Raw genomic sequence first — 20,073 nt, 5'->3', positions numbered from 1 at the left:
TTTTTTATCTGAAAAGGGGGGACATAGTTGCAAGGAAATATCATTGATTAGTATATTTCCTCTGATCATTTTTACTTTGACTCTCACCTGAGTCTAAGCAATAACATTTTGGTCATCTGTGCTCCTAGCTCGCGGTCGAACAGCAGCGGTTCCTCGGACAGGACGGTGTCAGGAAGTGGACCGGGCTCTGATCCAGCGGCTGCAGGAGCGATGTGAGCAGCAGGCCCTGCAGCTGCAGACTCTCCAGGTCCAGCTGAAGAAGGCCTCTCTGTGCCTGGATGTTTTCAGCATCACCACTCTGCACTTTTGTGATAAGGTAGGCTCTCCAGAAATAAATACGCCTTTAGAGCTAATACTAGATTCTGTCAGTTCTATATGGAAAAAAAAAAACACAAAAAAAAGTTGCATAAGGTCAGTTAGTTGTGATGTCTAAGATTTAGGAGCTTTACATAAATAAGTTAGTTTTTGGAGAATAATTTTAAGAATTTGGTTGAATTAGTTTTCTTGTGTTAAAGGAAGCTATGGTTGGAGCAAGCGAGATTACACATTATCACTTCATAAGGACAATGCACAAATTGTATTGTGTAAACAGTGTCATCATTGAACTTGCTTTCATTTAGATTCCCATTTAACTGTATGGTTTTAAACTATATTTGACCAATAGTGTCTGACAGAACCAACTGAGAAAATCCCACTGTGAGCTTCAGTACAACTACAAAACATCCAGCATCCCTTTGTTCAAAAGACACCTGTAACATCCAACTGCTACTGTCAAAGGAAGTTCCTTTGATTTCTTTAAATCTCTTTTCACATTAAGCGTGAGTCTGCAGCATCAGGGCTCATCAAAACTACTTTGAGGATTTTCCAAAGTTTGTATTTATTTACAGTAGGACAAGGAAGATTAGTTGTATTTTGCTTTAAATAGATACAAATGCTTAGAGTGCCATATGGAAGCCTTTTTACCTCCTAAACTTTATGACATTTTGTCATGATTGAGCCACAAACGTTTGGTGTATTTTATATTTTTTATGACGGATCAATACAGTAGTTAAAAGGGAAGGGTTAATTTTGGTGTTGCTTATACGTAGTAACAAGAAAGCTGGTCAGAGAATAGATGACCAGCTTTCTTAAGATGGAGGGAAACAAATACAGAAAATAGATTAGCTCATTCTGGATTGAATTAAAAACCCCGTTTGATTAAAAAGTAATAAATGTTTTAAACTGGGCTTGGACTTTTTTTTTTTGTCAGATGTGTGCTGTTGTGTAATTCTGTAGCTTCTGTAGGAGAGAAAAAAAATAAGCCATTATATCCCTCTAATCTGAAAATCTGTGCATTTATCGATCAGGTTGCTCCCCTGTTTCTTCGTCTGTCTTCAGAGATTCAAAGATGCTGTGTATGCTGTGTGCGTGTGTATGCGTGTGTGTGTGTGTTGCTCTCTGTCATGCTTATGACTGTGGTATGGGGCGTGTTGGTGGGGGGTTGAGGGGAGGACAGTCAGAGCTGGGCTGGGTCTGGCTCTCTTTGTTCCAGCAGGGAGAAATGATGCTCGCAAACCAAGAAGCGAGGTGAGCTTTTGGTCTTTCCCTTCTCTCCTCTCTTCTCCTCCCCTCTCCTCCGCCTGCCTCATCCCTCCCCTCTGCTTTGACATTCTTTCTGCATCTTTCTTTTCACTTCCCGTCTGTCCCTGCTGCCTCCCCATCAGGCTAAGGGATGCTGCCGTTTGCTAGCCTAATATGGGCCATTGCTGCTGCAGGCTTCATTTTCTCCCTCTCTGCTGTCTGGACCAAACGGTAAAGGCAGTGTCTTCTGCAGGCAGTAAGCTTGTTTTTTCCTGCACCGAGGATTCCTTGATGCATTTGTAGCTGAGCTCGTGTGTGTTTGGTGCTGTGGGAGTCTGAATGCGTATGATCGTCATGTTCACTTGTTTCCTAGCGACAGAGCCGGCAGAGAGCACGGAGCTGGGGATGATTGTGCTGAGTCAAAGCTGCCTGAGTTTCCAGGAAGACGGCATGGAATAATTTTTGCAGCTGTGCTTCATTCTGATATAATAATTTCAGTGTTTGGAAGTGTGTGTGTGCGTGTGTTTGTGTGTGTATGCATCTATCGATTAGGTTCCTGTGTGCTGTGTCAATGCCTCTCCTCTGTCAATTAAAATTGTTTGGATGGATTTCTATATTGCCCATTTTGTTTAAGTAACTTTTACATGTTTTGATACAGTAATGTCCTCACAATACCTTTCAAAAGTATTCACACTCTTTGAACTTTCACACGTTTTAGAGCTTCAATGTATTTTATTGGGATTTTATGTGGTAGACTAGCACCAGGTTGTAGAGAATTATAAGACTGTGAAGTGATTTTCTTTTTTCTTCTTCTTATTTTTCCAAAAATAAAAAGCTTTGAACAGTGGTCGATTTTCAGTTTGATTTAGTGCTAGACCTTGACTAGGCCATTTTAACATGTGAATATACTTTGATTGTATCAATCCAATCAAGGCAGGATTGATACAATCCTATCTTTAAAGATAGGATTGATACAACTCCTCCATTGTAAACTTGCTTTTCTGTCAAAATGTGAAACGTCATTCCACTTCCCACATAATTGATTGCATGTATTTTTAGGGGAATTAAACTATCAAGACAGCTGGACACAAATGTACTTGGCATTTTTCAGATATTTATTTGCAATAGGATCTGAAAACCATGTATCATTTTCCTTCAAATTAGTAATTCTGCACTACATTGTTTTAGTCAAACACAAAATCCTGAAAACCCAAATTAACAGTTGTTATACTGTGGGGGGTGGGGAGGGGGAGTAGCAAAAGTTCAAGGAATATAATTACTGTTGCAAAACACAGCAGTTTTTCAATGACTTCTGGATGAAAGTTTCAACTTTAACAAAAATTCAAGATTTCTTGCAACCTCCAGTGTTCTTCCTGGCCTTTAAATTTTTACAAGACAAAAACTCCCACCAAATAAGCAGCTACACCACTGAAACTGAAGCTGCACTTAATTTGGAATAAATGACTGCTTCAAGTTACTTAACTCGATTTTGTGTTTTTCAGAAACGTATTCTAGTTTTTACACTATACAATGTAAAAAAGAAATACTCCACCAAGTATACTGAGTCAGACATATGTAAAAATTAACAAAAATAAATGTAAAATGTAACTTTTTCTCCCTGAAACGTTACATAAACATTTATTGGTTTTCTATTTTGCTAAAGGAATAGCTTGTTACCACACTTTATTCTAGATTTCTTTTGATACTACAAAACAATATAATCTAAATCAACAATTTTATTACATACATAAATACTCAATAGTTGCATTTCTAAATTAGATTAAGTTACTTTGCTGGGCAGGAAATAAAAAACAACAAAAAAAAACAAAAAAAAAACTGATGAGCAGAAACCTGGAGGACGGGTGGAGCTTCTTTGTATAAAATGATGCTGAACATGTTTCATCCCTCTTGAGATCAGTCTGTCTCTTAGTGACGATTTTCTGCTGCATCTCTTAGATGATGACATCATTTCTACTGGGACATAGTGTTGACCATTTCATGCATTTTTTAAAAGTCCCACTTTGTTCCCCTCTGAGTCTTTCTCTCTTCAGCATTGTTGAGTTATTTTTGGATTAGAGAGTTTTCACATTAATTATGATCAGATGTCTGGTTGCCATCTTTTATCTCTCTCTGTTAAAAAAAGCTTATTGGTTCATTCAACACCTACAGGTGTGTGCCGTACAAACGTGTTGCAAGATGATAACTTCTACAAAAACGTCCTAATTGCCCCATATTGGCGCAATGCATCTTAGGTCTGTTTAGCTAATTGAAAAAAAGCTTAATGCAAGCCCCATACCTATCAGAAAATGCTTACAGTTGTAGATAGCTTGAAATGTTTCAGATATTTGCAATATCTTTACAGATAGGATTGATAAAAAAGGTAGAAGTTTATTACTGGAACGCTGTTCATCATCAGATAATTACATGATCTGATTATCTCTATGTTATTACTGACAATATATTTTTAGCAATATTTTAAAGTAAATCAGGTTTTGATTATCTTTTTTTCAAATCTGTTGTTCTTGTTAGATCTGGAACAGCAACTTTTAACATCACTTTTTCCTGTTAGTCTCTCACCTAAATGAGCAATAAATGTAAGTTTAAAATAGCTAAAACTGTGACAGGCAGAGCCCCATGAGGTTCCAAGTTTATCTTCCAGCCAATGTCTCGACCATTATCCATCATGCTGAACATGATGGAAATAAAATTCTTTCATTTTGCAGTTTGCCTTGTAAAATGCTCATCAGTTAGTCTCATTTAAATGTGTCATGTTTTGTTTCATTCCAGAATGAGAGCGCCATTGTAAAAGAGAGGGAGCTGTCCCTGGAGCTCGGCCGAATCAGGGATGAAGTGGGTAAGTGGGAAACCTCAGGGAGCCGGACTCCCAACATGTACGCGGTAGATGGCATCTTCAGAGAAAAGAGGAGGTGCAAACCTGAAGTCAGTTTCGCTGACTTTTGTATCTGTATGTATGTTTCTGTATGTTTTCCAGCTGTTAGTGTCGCGCACTGGGAGCAGCTGCAGCAGGAGAAGGAGGACCAGGAGCGGCGTTTTGAGGCCGAGCTGCAGGGGCTGCGGGCTCAGCAGCGGAGCGAACTGGGAGCGTTGGAGGAGAGGCTGAAGGCTCGGCACGCAGAGGACACCGAGAGCCTGCAGGCCCATCAGCGAGCTGAGCTGGAGGAGCTCCGTTTCAGACACCAGGAGCAGGTGCAGCATGCAGAAACATTAGGACTGCTCAGGATTTTAATCATTTGGCATGAAAACTGAAAATGAAGAACTTTTTGTTGAAAACAAAATTGAAAAATGTTTCAACATTTTTGTTGTAGCTTGAGGAGATGACAGAGAATCATGAGACATCTTTGACAGAGATGGAGACGGCCCACAATGACACTTTAGACACTTTGCAGGAGGAGCACGCAAGGACAGTAAAGAGTAAGCAGCACTTTTAATAACTTCTTCTGTGTGTGTATTCTTCAGTTTGAGACGATAATATGTTATGTCTGTTAACAGATCTGAAAATGGCTCATGAACAACAGAAAAAGTCTCTAGAGGAAGAGTTTGAGAAAATCAGACTTTCACTCAAGGTATGTGTTTTTTATTTGAAGGTAAAATTTAGCAACACCACCGGAAAAAACAAATCCCTTGCAGATTTGTGTGCGTTTGATTTCCAGGATCAGGTGGACACGCTTACGTTTCAGAACCGCAGCCTGAGAGATCGAGCAAAACGCTTTGAAGAAGCTCTTCGGAAGAGCACAGATGAGCAGATAGTTGTAAGTTTTCGTGAAGCAGAACGCTACAACACACTGACGGCTCTGAAAATACCTGCAGAACGAACAGCGCTTCTCTTTCAGGATGCGTTGGCTCCATATAAGCATATTGAGGAGGACCTGAAGAGCCTTAAAGAAGTTCTGGAGATGAAGAATCAACAAATTCATCAACAGGAGCTGAAGATTTCCGAACTGGAGAAAATAGTATGCTTCAACTTTTATTCAGGATATTTTGTAAAGTAACCGCAATGACTTCTGTGTGTTTTATTCATAATTCTTTTTGTAATATTAATTTAAACATAAAGATATATTTGAATTTGATTAAATTGCTATACAGTTCTATCCTTGCAAGAACAGTCAAATAGTAATAGTCTAAATGACGTGGTGATTACGTTCGTTACCTTTTTGACTGTAAAATCAAATGGCATTACCATCTATGTTATTCAATGGATTCTACTGCTTTAACTCATTTTAAAGACTTTAATGTTTTGCGTTGTTTCCTCCTGTGTTTTTGAGCAGGCTGAAAAGAATGTGCACCTGGAGGAGAGACTGCAAGTGTTGCAGCAGCAGAACGAAGACCTGAGAGAGCAGATAGACAAGAATCTAGCTGTGTCCAGGTCTGTTTGTGTGTGCATTTAAATTATACATAGGTAATAAGGTTGAGTTCAACATTCACAACCATAAAGTTAAAAACTGAAAAGTCTGAAACTTCTTCATGGAGGAGTCAGTTTTTGCTACAGTTACTGCTGCAATTTCTTTGACATATGTCTCTACCACTTTTCCACTTCTAAAACCAAATTTCTGCAGGTTTTTCATAACAAAATAGTTCTTGTTAAGTTGGAGGGTGAACATCTGTGAACATCAGTTTTTAGGTCTTGCTACAAATTCAGGACTTTGACTGGGCCCTTCCAACACATGAGAATAGTTTGATTGAAATCATCCTTTGCTGCATGTTTCAGGTCGTTGTCCAGCTGGAAGGTGAACCTCAATGCTAGTCTCAAGTCTTTTGTAATCTGTAGCTTTTTTTTTATCTCTGCAGAAAAAAAAAAAGAAAAAAAAAAAAAGCAGCATGACACCAATCCTCCATTATGTTTTACAGTGGGGGTGTTATATTGTGGGTGGTGTGTGTGTGTTAGCTTTCTGACAAACACACTGTTTACATATAGACCAAAAAGTTCCTTTTGTCCCTTTTTTGGCTTGACACTGACTAAACGAGACTTTTTTTGTCTCTCTTTTTTTTCTCCTATCTGTGCCGAGAATCTCTGAAGCTCCTCCAGAGATTATATTAAAAAGTATCGAAAATAAATGAGTGTGAATAGAGATGCATGCCGCACTTTGTGGACATTTTACTGTCACTTCAGTAATAGATGTCACATAAAATCTCAATTAAACATACTTTTGTGGTTTTAACATCACAACAGTGTTAAAAGTTTAAGGGGCATGAACACTGTAGTTATCGAAATGAATTACATTTCTCTCATGTTCTTTTGTCCATTTTCTACTTCAGGCAACTCTCTGAAGAGAACGCCAACCTGCAGGTGCACGTGGAGATGGAGAGCAAAGAGAAGAAGCGTCTGAGTCGCACCAACGAAGAGCTCCTGTGGCGTCTGCAGACAGGCGAGCTGAGTCCACACATGACCCCCAGCTCCTCCCCCATCCACCACCCAGCCTCTGGACCGGGCTCGCCCGCCCGCCCCCACTCCTACCACCAGTGACTGTTTGTACCAAACATCTTATTTTATCAGTGTTTTTGTTTAACTCTGAAAAAAAAATTTCCTCTGTTTTAAAGGAATATTATACAATCAGTGGACAAAGAGACAGTAATATGTTCTGTTTGTTTGGGGAGAATCTCCTTACCCATTTGATGCATTTCCAAACCACATTTTTTATTTTTATTTTTTTTTATTGTTTTCTTTGACCTCATGAATTGTACAGATGATTCCACAAAGAGTAAAACCTTAGCATGTTTCTCCAGCAGGTGAAAGTTCAGAGAGCATCGCAGTGCCTCATTTACATGTTTTCGCCTCCATCTACATTTCCCTCTTCTCCTTCAGCTCTCAGGATGATGGATAAATAAGACATAGTAAACTCAAAAAACATGAAGCGCCTTCTGTCATCCATTCCCTCCCACCAGCAAGGTCCACCTGGGGGCTTGGCAGTATTATCAGAAAAATCCAACCTCAGATCTCAACATTTTCATGTAGAAACATTTCATTCATCATGAGTGTATGATTTATACCAAGCCATCTAACCTCAAACCATTCATAACTCCACTTTACTGCCAATACAGTGTAAGTATATTATGAGTTATTACTTGTGTAGACTCTGTAGATGTATGACTATCTTTACAGCATGGGTTGTCTTCCGATTAGAACAGATTTTCAGATTATTTCATGTATGTATGTATGATGAGAAGAATTAGAAAGAAGCACTTCAAGATATTTTGGAGAAGAAGAAACCTTCACTCTCAGCTGAATTAAAGAAAAGGTAGTCAACTCACACAAAATAAAACCACCAAAGATGAAGTTCTTGAACTATAACACACTGCATCAGTTACATGCTTGGAACTCAATGAAGAACACTCATACTTCACAAGAAGCCCCTTGAGGGTTTTTTTTTTTTTTTTTTTTTTAACATTTTGGGATGTTTCAAACACAAGCTTGAATGTTTTTATTTGGATTTCATGAGCTGAAAGCTGAAAAGTTTGCCAAAAAGCATATGATATTCCTTCATCTAAACCATTGCAACGTAAATCTGGGGATGTGTTTAAGGTTACTGTCCTGTTGGAACCTGTTCACATTCCAGCAGGATCGCCCTTAATTTAGCTCCATTCATTTTCACATCAACTCTGATAAGCTTGATGCTGCTACCACTGTATTCCCACAGTGGAAATGGTGTTTTTTTCTTTATTCAACCTTTATTTGACCACGATAAAACTTCTTGAGATCTCAAGAAAATTTAACTTTAATACCCAATTACCTGTATTTAGATGGGATTAAATCACATATTAACTTCAGAAGTCTTTTTTGTTATTATTATTTGTGAACTACCAATTTCCTTTTATTTTACAATTATGCACTACTTTAATTTGGTTTATCATATACAGTCCTAATAACAAACATTTAAGTTTGTGGTTGCAACGTGATAAATTGTTGAAAAGTTTAAGAGGTATGAATCCTTTTGCAGCAGCAACAGTTTTTGCTTTATCTTTTCTGCGCTCTGTTCCATGTTCTTCATATTTCCGTATGTACAGTTCGAACAGTTAAACTAATTATGAAGTCTTTCCATCATATCTGCAGCTTGTGTTCCGGTTTTGCAACATTTCCTGAGTCACTTAGAAGCAAGAAATGAACATCTGATGCAATCTTACCTCATTTTTCATTGTTTGGATTAAGCTCAGGATTTGAGAAAATGTATAAGTCATCAAAGGGAAGCAACTGCCATGGTTTTTATTTTATTTAAATTTCATTTATTTTATTTGTTCATGTTTACATACGGCAACCAGCCATCAGAAATCTGTCTTGCTAAATATTTCTCTTACACAGGCATTTAGATGTTAGCAGTAGGTAGAAATATTACAAAAAGGTCTAAGAAAAAACTCATTACTTAAAGTTGCAGTGTTTAACATTTAGAAACAATATGTTGTTTTTTTTTTTTTTACATGTATATTAAAACTGTCATTACAGTAAAACATGACAGGCAATCTGTGAAAAATTGAGCTTCTTTGCCTTCTCCCTGCTGTCCTACTGCCATCTGCAGAAATACACCACTGAGTCAGAAACAACCAATCAGAACCAGGAGGAGGGTCTTACCACTGTCAATCACCCTTGTGTATATGCGGCTCACGCGCTCCCCTTGCTCTCAGCCAGTTTATCACACTGGAGCCTGCCATGAAAGCTAAGGCTGGTTAGCATGGCCACTGATGACAACAAATGAATGTTCTTTCTGCAACAGTAAGTTGTTTCCCATTGAGCAGTGCATACATAAGCATGATTGACAGAATTAAGACCCTCGTCTTGGCTCTGATTGGTTGTTTCTGACTGGAAGCGGTGTATTACTGCAGATGGCTGCAGGACCACAGGGAGAAAACGGAGGAGCTCAATTGTTTCCCGGATTATCAGTCTCATGTTATACTGTCATGTGACAGTTTTAACAAGTATGTAAAAAAAAATAACATAAAAGCTCCCTACTGCAGCTTTAAGCATCACAGTATTTAATTTATACATTTCATCTATCGTAAAGTGTGTAAACCTGTTTAAAGCAGGTATTTGGCTGTAGCTGCGTTTAACAGTAGATAAAATAGTTACGTTTATTGGGAAGAGGATTTGCTGTGTTCCGACAGTGGAAGTTGCCTTTCTCTACATCAGGTACTCCAATTGCACTGATTGCCTCTGTGTCCTGTGGACACCGTCTTGTACACATTTACTGAATGAATAAGAGTAAAAGCTTTTGTTTACAGTTTACATGCAATATCAGAGAGAGGTCGCTGCATCACATGGATGTCGTTACTTCTGTGGATTGTTGTTAAAAATGATTGTAATCAGATACTCCAGAGAAGTCTCCATGAAAGCATGTCGTTATAAGTTTGCTGTGAATTGTCTTTGTTTCTTGCCTACTTCATTCGCCCTCCTCTACTGAAACTGTAACTTAGCTGAGGTTAATAACGAGAGGCTATGGCTGTGTATGTTGCACTTTGTATTTAATTATTAAATCACAATAAGCATAATAAGTACACAAAAACAGTGTTTGGTTTGTATTTGCGTTAGCAAGTAGCTCTTTTTCCTCCCTATTCGAAACATGCAAACTTACTTTGGGATGAAAATAATTGCGCAGACTACAGGGTTCATCACTTTTTCTGCATGAAACCCTGCATCATGTCTATGGGCAGAGGGAAGATGATGGTGGAGTTCTTCTCCGCGGCGATGGCATTGAGAGTCTGCAGGTATCGCAGCTGGAGAGCAGACGGGGCTTCACCGATGACTAGAGCTGCTTCTTTCAGAGCCCGGGAAGCGTTCATCTCACCTTCTGCAGCAATGATCTGAAATAGACACAAACAATGATCTGATCAGTCTTGCAAACATTTCCTCCAATTTTTTTTTTTATTTTTATTTTTAGTGATGTGGAAAGTAAATCCTTCCACTCTCACTTTAGCCCTGGCCTCCCGACTGGCCTCCGCCTCTGCCGCCATGGCTCTCTGCAGCTGCTGAGGCAGCTTCACATCCTTGATCTCCACGCGCTCCACCTTGATCCCCCATGGGTCGGTGGCTTCATCCAGGGCCTCCTGTATAAGAACAAACACTCCTTCAGCTTCATTTCAGAAGTACTGCAAACTCAGAATAAATTATTCAAAATATTTTCAGTAAAGATATTTGTAAGGCTGCTACAAACTGCATACATACTCGCAAATGTTAGCATTCAATACATTTTTTTTCACATTTTCTCAGGCAACTACAAAATATTTCCCTCTTCTGAGATTTTAGTGGTCGACAAACTCATAGCAGTGAATAGTTATGAAGTGGAAGGAAAACAATTCACGGGTTTTACAAATAAAAAATAAATAGTGTAAAGAAAGAATTCCCCCTTTGCAGTTTGCCACAAGCTATGTTGAGATTACAGCAAACATGGAAAATGAATTTAGATTTGTACAAAATTTTGAAAGCCCTGCATTATATCATTTTTCTTACGCCTCACAATTATTATTTTATGTTGGTCAGTCGTAGCAAATCTTACAGTTAGACGTTGAGACAATCACTATGTTTTCATGGGATTCTATTTCATTTCAGCACAATTGACCGTTTGCCTCAGTGTTTGCTCTAACCTGCATGCTCACTGAAATTCCTTCTCTGTCAGACAGAAGTTCTGCAAGGTTTTTGGTGCCAAGAACATTCCTCAGAGTGGTTTGAGCAAGCAGCCGTGTGGATGAGTGTGCGTTGGACACGTTGGCCACAGCTGAGATGGGACAGTGAATGCGGAAGTAGACAACTCCATCCACGGACACGGTGACCGAGTCTTTGGTCAGGATCTGTGAAAGACACAAATGAACAGTACATTGGAAGGTTTATTGGAAACACGTCCTGGCTTTACATTTTATGTACAAAAGGAAAACGCACCTCTTGTGGAGGAATATCAAAAGACACAGTCCTTAGATCAACTTTCACAAAGTTATCAGTGCAGGGCAAAACAAAAAATAGGCCTAGGAAGAGAGAAACATGAGACTGCATCAGTTCCAAGCTCAACTCTTTTCTGAAAATCAGTTTCTGAGATGATATGGTGTGTACAATCCATCATGTAAAACCACAAACCTGGTCCTTTAGGTTTCCGATCAGCGATTCGCCCAAGTCTGAAAATGACCGCTCGCTCATACTCCTTTACTATCTGGACACCAATGAAAGCAAACGATGTTGAGAGCAAAATCATTCCGGGAAAAGTTTTTACGTCTTTTACATCTTCCAGAAGCATTCACATTCCTTAGACTTTTTTTCACATTTTTGTCAGATTGCAATAAAAAGTATGCATTTTATACCGTATTTAGCTCCATCCATCTTTCATTAATGCTGCCACAACATTTTCACTGTGGATAGTGTATAAAGTTCTTTTTTATTATTATTATTTAGGCCAAAATTCTTCGTCTTCATCTTTCAGCAATCGTTTTCGTCTTTCCAATGTTTTGTAAAGGCTGGATTTGTTTTCATGAACCCGAGTTGTTAATCAACACATCTCCTCTAGAGATGACCCTCTTGGTTTCTTTTCTGGTAAATGCTCTCCTTGTTTGACTTGTCACTTTAGGTTTTTACATGTTCTATGATCTAATCCTGCTCTAAACCTCTGAACAACGGTGTCCTGTTTGCCCCGTTTGCTCTTCCTTATACACTTTGTTCACTGAATTGATCTAAAAATCCTCCGAGAAGATAGGATTATCTGGTTGCACCAGATTTCATTTAGGAGTATCCAAGTAAAGGGCTCTAAAAACAAATGCATGCCACTCTAAGGTTTTTATTTTTTGTAAAAATAAAATGGAAGACATGTATGTATTATTTCCCTTCCAGCTCACAATTACCCTCCACTATATTGATCTGTTGCATGCAGCCTGATCAGCAACGAATAAGAACATTTTCTTACCTTGACACACAGAAACAATGTGATTGGGAAGGTTAGCGCTATAAATAGGAGGGATATAATTACCAGCAGCCAACCAAAACATCCCAACCTCCCCGCATTTTTATCTGTGAAGAGACAGAAGTTCAAAGTAAAATGGGAAGCGTCTGCTTCGTTAAAGTTAGATTCTGTTAAATAAGCCATGAAAATACACGTCTCCTGTCGTCAGATTGTTGATGGTGGATTAGAAAGTAGTACAATCCAGTGGGAGAACACAGAACATCCTTGCTGTCAGGTAAGGGCTGCAGTAAATTCACACATCTCATTTGTAACTAATGATGTAATTAATCTCACAGGGAAACCATGTAGACCTAAAGGTTGTCTGAATCAAGACATGTTTCGCAAACCAACTGATACATCATTGTAAATGATTTCTAGTAACACCAAGGAGGATCTGTTTCTCATCTCTTTTGAATTTCTTAAGATCTAGGTACATATATGTTGCTTTTTGATATCTTGAGGACTACTTCATGTTGTCATACAGGGTTTAGTCAAATGCTTTCTTGATTTTACAGGTAATGTGCTAATTAAGACTGGGTTGGACTTGTTTAATTGATCAAATTGACTTGACTAGGCCATAAACAGTTTTAACTGCATTTATTTAACCAATTTTAGTGATTTTTTTTGTGTTTAGTGAGTTTTATTCTCTCAACCACAGCACTTTGTATGCTCAACTCATAAAGGTGCTGTATACAATTGTACTTCCATAGTTTAATTTAAAATTCCTGTGCAATCATAACTGGAAAAATTTACATATTTATCCAAGCTAAATTTTCAACACAGAATATTAATTTGGATTACAGATGAAAAGAAATCACTTCAGTCAGTGAGGGTAGAGCTAGTGAGAAATATGGCAGCCAATGAATGGTGATCTAGAATACTAGTCTTCAAAACCCATATTTATTAGTTTAATAATAACATCTACTACAATGTAAAAAAATACTTTAAAAAAGTTTAATACAATAAAATACTAAAAGCAGACGTTTTGCCTCAGAATAATAATTCATTGTATCCCCCTCATTAGGACTCATTTGGAGTTAATGAACATTTCAAACCTACAACATGATAAGATCTTAAAAAAGCACTTACCTTCAACATTTTCTTCACTGATCTGAAGTTTGCGTGGAGTAACCATCTCCACTGTGCTGGATGTTGTTGAGATCATTGGAGAAGAGTCTGGCGCTTGGAGCTGCAGCAGCACTCTTGTTTACTTCCCTCCTCTGTCTGTGGGGTGTGGTCTATCCATTTCTCTTATCCTGCCTTATACAAATCTATTGCTGTGGTAACCCGAACCACAGTGCATCCAGCCTTTGCATGCCTCCCGCAGTTGAGAACTCCAAATTCAGACCTCTTGGTATCCTATTATCTTCTTGCCCTAGCAGGAGTTTGTCGCTTGTTGACTGCAGGTGATGAATAAATAATAAAGTCCTGAAACATGAGGCTTTATGTGGTGAGACAACGTGTCGATTCTCTCGTTTCACTTTAGCGAGAAAAAAATTAAGTCCTTCCACAGAAATCACTTACAGAGGTTTATTACTTTCTCGCTAATGTCTTTTTCATCGACTGCAAAAAGGAAATACAGCCTTTTCACAACATGAGGGGTGTGATAACCACATTCGTATTGTTCACAGAGAAAGTAAGAAGGCTTAAATGGGAAATTCAATAAAACCCGTTGACGCTAAGCATGCCACTTGGTTACCTTGGGCTGATTATGTTACATTTACTGATTCACTTTAATACATAAACAAGGTTCTCAAATTATTATATTTTGTCTTTAAATGTATAACCCTCTTACCGCCCCAAACAGTAATATTTTACTAAACAATAAAGACTTCGCATTATTTTAATTTAAAATAAAATATAGTAAATTCAAAATCTTCAAGACGCTGATGACCTGTGTTTGTGAAACAAGTCCAAAGCAACAATTAAGTTTTTTTTTTTGCCAGTATCCTGTCTTCGCTTTTATTGTCTGTAAACATTGTACTGTGCATTATCGGCACATCTTCACTTTGGTGTCATCCATATCTAAAAGCAGTCAAGAAGATGGACATGGTTTTATCCTGACAAACCTGCTAAACAAGCCACGCTAGTTCAGTTTTTTTTTTTTTTTTTTTTTTTTTTTTTTTTTTTTTTTTTTACCTTCAACATGGCTGAGGCCTGTAGGCAAACTACAGGCCTCAGCCATGTAGTAGCCAAACTACTCTGAAACAGAGTTTGAGTCTCTTTTGAAATTTCTTTGAGCATTGCACAACAACCTTTGTGTTTTCTACTCCTGGAATGAATGATAAATGATTTTCAATTTATAAAAATCCTTCTTCCTTCATGCAGAATGGACTTTGAATACTATAGATATGTCGTTATGGCAAGATCGCCAATGATGTTAATCTTAGACATCATTTTAAAAATCAGCTAAATGACACAACTCCAGGTTTTGATGAGCCGCTAACACTTGTTGATGGTTATTTAACCAAATGGCTGCCTTTTTCCAAGATTTTTCCAAATATAACTTGAGAAGGCTACACAAAGATGTACTTTTAAACAAAAAACATCATTTTTAGGCTCTGCACAATGCAAGATATTTTCCCTGTTTCAAAAGCATGCCATTTTCCATTAGAACTTTTCATAGTTTGCAAGTAAGATTAGGTCTATGCAAGTATTCCATTAGAGGAGTTTACATTTGTAGAGTTTTGACATTTTATGAAGGCAGAAGAGTTGAACTGTTTAGTCACTTTGATCCTTCAGTTTTGCTACAGTTAGACAATCATTGGACTTGTTCTAATTGTCTATTGATTAGATGATTTTTTTTTTTTTTACATGTTCATACCAAATAAAAAATATGAAGTCATGACATGAATATTTGTTTTAAAACTTCATTTAAAATTATTTTGACAACACATTTTGTATCATTCCTATCAGGCACCCACTGTGTCCATCATAAATTTACGGCTGAACTCATAAGCTAGGAAGAGCGCTCCGTTGGCAGGGAAGGTCCGGATCATGGTAGGAGTCAAACCAGAGTACAGAGCAGTGAAACCTGTAAGGCAGAAACAGTCAAACAGTGGCTATGAAATGCAAAAGTTTTAAATTGTCCGACAAACAATAAAACCTGTACAATACTCTTACAGTGAGATAGTATCCTCATAACTCCAGGAAGTGTTTGAAATGAGTTTCATCAGTCATTTAGCCTGTAAGTTAGCTTTGCTGTTAGCTAGCACAATTAAGTTAAGTTAGTGTTTAGGATAGCATGCAGTCATGACATTCTGCACATGAATATTTGAAAATATATTGAAAAATGCCACAAACATCTGCTATATTAGCAAAGCTGTAAATGCAAAATGTTCAGCATTACTGTTAAATGTTTGTGGTTCTCAGTGTTTTGGGGCTTAATTTTAGCTCTTGATATTTTAGACTACAACAACTGACTGTGTTTGTCATACAGTATCTCCTTAACTTCAAGAGAAGCGTGTGATGATGTCTCTATTGGTGATTTGCTGTGATAGCCATCAGCCATGCCCAGTATCCTACAACTGGTAACTGCATTTGTAAGTGGGCAAACATTGCATCCTCAAAGCTTACCCTCAGTGCGTATAATACCCATGAAGGTCTTCATGAAACCCTCTTGCCTCCCTGCTAAAGAGTAGACTTGGATCCTAGACTTCACACAGTCTATTGGATAGACCACTAGCCAAAGACAAGCCCCTCCAAATCCACCGCTGAACATAAGTGGAAGAATGCCTGCAAACAAAGATGTAAGTTTACAGGGTAGCTGCCTGTGCTTCATTTTTGAAGCACAGGCATCAAAAATAAAATTAAATGAACCTACCTATACTGTCTTTGTCTGTCCCCATATGGTGTGCAAATGTAGTCCGACATACTTCGTAGGCACCAAAGAAGCAGAAGTAACCAGGTATCTCCCTGACAATGGTTGAGGTGAGTCCCTGGTAGAAACCCAAAGGACCATTTGTCCTCAGCACAGTCTTAACCACAGACCAGACGGTGCTAATGTCCCCCACAAATACAAAAAGGAAAGGTGAAGTCAGCTGAAACTGAAAATGCTTTGTTTATTACAACATCTCTGATGAAACGGACCTTCGCTGTCCTTTCGCAACCTTTCCGGTCTCCTCCATTTCATGCATAGCCTGTAGGCGACATTTCACCAGCTCTGTGGGGCAAATGGCCATGGAGGAGAAGATGGAAGCTAAAGACCCTGCAGAAGCTTTGTGGACATCACTGAACACAAACAGAAAATGTTTCAATGAATGAAGATGAGTGACAGTCCTCAGACACAATGGTACTAATGTTGATGCTACGGTTGAAATGATTGCTATGAATTTGCACAGAATAATCAAGATTTCATGTTTATATTGTTGTGTGTGTTAGGTAATAAGAGTCAGCTTTAATTAAGTGTTTTTTTGTTTGTTTTGTTTTTTTTTTGGGGGGGGGGGGTGTAATTAGTTCAAAAATACTTCATTAATGCCAAAGAAAAATTAAAAGGTTTTTCTAACTCATTATCTAGGTTTATTCAAAAACTGTACATGGTTGTTAAGACTGTTCTAGATTTCAAGAAGAATACTTTCTTCCAAAATAGAGGAGGAAAGGATTCTTCCTTACTTTTGGAAGAATAAAGGAATAAGCAGAACTACAAAGCGGAACTAGTCTTCTAGACAAAATTATCTGAAATATTGTGTACCTAATGTCTTAACAAATACTAGTACTTCTTCAAAGAGATCTGCAAAATGCACAGATTTTAAAACTTTACAAATCATTTATGTGGTGGCCTAACAGATGAACAAATCTCCACAGTGAAACTTTTAGTTGCAATAAAAGAAACAGAAATCCTAATCAGTATCAAACCTGAGCTCTGCTCCTTTGTCCATCCTTAACAAAAGACGGACAGCGTCCTGGCAGAGGCCATAACTCAAGAACAGAACCGCATTCTCACTGATGTTGGCCAGGAGGGCTGGTGTGGCGCCCTTGTAGAGACCACCAAGTCCCACCTGTTTGAAAGTTGAAATGAAGCAGTGGATGAAGCCACGGTACATGCTGGGAAACGTCTGCATCTTCACCTTGATGGTGTCAAATGGCTGACCACTTAGCACGCAGGCTGTACCACCTAAAGTAGGACAGTTTTAGTTTTACAAAGCAGAACAAACATTTTCTACTTCACCATTAGGGTATACATAAATATGGCTAGGACATTTTCAAGTGCAGTTGTATTATACTGGACTTCTATATTACAGATCAACACACAACATGTCTTGGCAAATAAAGATCTGAAAAGTGTGTGTGGCACACATTTGTATCCAGCTCTCCTGAGTAAATACATTGTAGAACCACCTTTCACTGTGATTAGGGACCGAGATTTTCCCCATTCCTCTTTGTAGTGACTTGTAGAAAACTCCAAATGAAAGCTCATTGGTTTCTTTCAACAAGTGCTTTTTCTTGCAGCTATATCATAAAAGCCAGACTTGTAGTGGCCAAAATTACCATTCTATCACCCAACTGTAGATCTCTGCAGCCCTGATCCTTAAAAAACATGAATATGTAGTCTAATTTGACTGATATGCCTTTAATTAACAGAATGAAGGTTTAAGAAAATAATGAACTCACCTGCTGCTCCTGCTGAAAAGTCAATGAGTGCCTGTATTACAGGATGTGGAGACATGATGATGAAGCCTGTGTACATATAAGCAAAGCTGAGGGTCAATTTTTTTTAATTCATAAATAAGAGTCACAAACCCCAAAATCCATGTAACTTTAGAGCAGAAAAAGAAAAGCTTGACACCCGCTAAAAGGAGGAGAATTAATTATATACCTTTATTTTATATTTCACACACCTTTTCTGTAGTCCCCTTATCTAGGATTTAGAGTAAGACGGTGTTATTTGTTCGTCGAAGCGTTACTTTACTTTTTGTCCCCACAAGAACCCCTCAGGTAAAACTGCTCACCCCAATTTCCAGGAAAGGATAACAGAGCTCTCACACACAGCCCGAAGAAACGAGCTAACGTCGGTGCTCCTGTGCTGAACTTCCGTCTCCTTTGAGCCCTGAAGATGTGGCGCACACCTGACGTAAGCGCGTCAAGACTTACATCAATGACAGAAGACAAAAATGAGACGCTCTCTGTAAGTAACATGGAATCAATTTAGACATGACTACAAAGGTTCGGAATAGAAAGTTAGTATATGTTTTCTATTTATGTATTCTCGTAAAGCCTCAAACTCAGAATGACCGAAATAAAATCTACTAAACCCTGTAGTGACAGAGTAGGTTATTCGAACACGGTTGAGCTTGTAATACCTACTATTATCCACAAGATGTCAGCAGACTCCACGGATGTCTTGAAATTTCTATCTATCTATCTATCTATCTATCTATCTATCTATCTATCTATCTATCTATCTATCTATCTATCTATCTATCTATCTATCTATCCATCCATCCATCCATCCATCCATCCATCCATCCATCTATTGAGCATTTTAATGCAAAATCAGGGTAGACGAAATTACTTGAATTTATCCTTATTTAGGAATATATATATTTTTTTTTAGGAGTAAGTTACTGTGCTGATGCTGTGATTCATAAGGGGAGGAATAGAATGCAAATCTAGCAAAAATCCATAGTTGCATAATAAATCTTTTTTCTTTCTTTTTTTTTGCTGCTCCTTCTCGTTTAAGATTTTTCATTGTGTTTGGATGTTTGAATCCATCATTTTCTGAGATCCAGTGAAATAATGGGTCATCCTAATTTCTTTGTGCAATATGGTACAATTCTATTCCATTCTGTTCTATTCTAGGGAGAGATGGAGAGAGAAAGAAAACAGAGAGAGAGAATGGGACAAGCAGACAGAGAGAGAGAGAGAGAGAGAGAGAGAGAAATAGAGAAAGAGAGAGATCAAAAAGATGTTATGTTGTCCAGATGTTGCAAAAGGGGCTTTTTTGATGAATCATTATGTGCATCACAACTGCACTGCACTTTTGATCCATTTAGAACATACCCTCTTAACATTTCTTGCTCTTGATCATTATGGGGGCTCAGCTAACATGTTGCCTGATAATTGTTTTTATCTACCATTTAAAAGCTTCTATTGTTTTTTTTTCTTTTTTTTTTGTTTGTTTGTTTTAACTTAGGCAAAAATGTTTCCAGACTGAATAAAGAGCATTTCTGAATAGCAATGATAAAATCTTGCCACAGATGTTTAAGAGGGTTTAGGTCTGGATATTGCCATGGCCATACTATACTATGACAGCTATGACTGTATGACCTGTTGAAAGGTAACCTCTGCTGTTGGATAAAGTGTTTTGCAGACTTTCTTCCTTCAACTTTAGCTACATCTTGCTTCATCTTGCTGACTGGAGGAAAAAATTCCTCCAGTCAGCTTGAATGGATCAACCAACTAATCAGAAACATTGATTTGATTCTTCTTTTTTTTTTTTTTTTTTACTTTTTTTTTAACCTAAAATATTGCACCATGGAAAATATAACTAGCCTAATTTTTATTTGAAAACCAAAAGTTTATTTTTAAATTTCCAATAATTGATTTCATCTGCTCCACCTTGAACTCACAGTCTAAATGTCGGTGGAAAAAA

At 38.0% G+C, this 20,073-nt stretch overlaps 2 protein-coding genes across 3 annotated transcripts; one reads left to right on the top strand and one right to left on the bottom strand.

Moving 5' to 3' along the window:
• Window positions 1–1,641: 1,641 nt before the first annotated feature.
• On the top strand, window positions 1,642–8,925 carry LOC106945597 (microtubule-associated tumor suppressor candidate 2-like). 2 transcript variants are annotated; one of them, XM_015029391.1, is made up of 9 exons: window positions 1,642–1,791; window positions 4,348–4,414; window positions 4,553–4,767; window positions 4,887–4,992; window positions 5,071–5,144; window positions 5,232–5,330; window positions 5,412–5,531; window positions 5,844–5,944; window positions 6,835–8,925. In XM_015029391.1, exons 1-9 carry the CDS (start codon window positions 1,735–1,737, stop codon window positions 7,040–7,042), a joined length of 1,047 nt encoding a protein of 348 aa, XP_014884877.1. In that variant the 5' UTR covers window positions 1,642–1,734; the 3' UTR covers window positions 7,043–8,925. The 2 variants fall into 2 exon arrangements, with proteins under 2 accessions (XP_014884877.1, XP_014884887.1); XM_015029401.1 differs by having other exon boundaries at window positions 1,650–1,791; window positions 5,847–5,944.
• slc25a15a (solute carrier family 25 member 15a) lies at window positions 7,236–18,816 on the bottom strand. The gene is made up of 15 exons (XM_015029126.1): window positions 18,431–18,816; window positions 18,093–18,158; window positions 17,337–17,595; window positions 16,572–16,712; window positions 16,306–16,481; window positions 16,059–16,217; window positions 15,401–15,516; window positions 14,020–14,045; window positions 13,572–13,684; window positions 12,447–12,550; window positions 11,630–11,702; window positions 11,438–11,520; window positions 11,146–11,349; window positions 10,474–10,608; window positions 7,236–10,365 (listed from the first exon to the last, which is right to left on the bottom strand). Exons 1-15 carry the CDS (start codon window positions 18,615–18,617, stop codon window positions 10,174–10,176), a joined length of 2,034 nt encoding a protein of 677 aa, XP_014884612.1. The 5' UTR covers window positions 18,618–18,816; the 3' UTR covers window positions 7,236–10,173.
• Window positions 18,817–20,073: the final 1,257 nt, after the last annotated feature.

The sequence above is a fragment of the Poecilia latipinna genome, unplaced genomic scaffold (assembly GCF_001443285.1).
Source record: "Poecilia latipinna isolate Pla-1442-1.1 unplaced genomic scaffold, P_latipinna-1.0 Scaffold10, whole genome shotgun sequence".
Classification (NCBI taxonomy): Eukaryota; Metazoa; Chordata; class Actinopteri; order Cyprinodontiformes; family Poeciliidae; genus Poecilia; species Poecilia latipinna.
The sequence above is the reverse complement of the archived record's forward strand: the minus strand, read 5'-3'. Positions and strand labels throughout refer to the sequence as shown.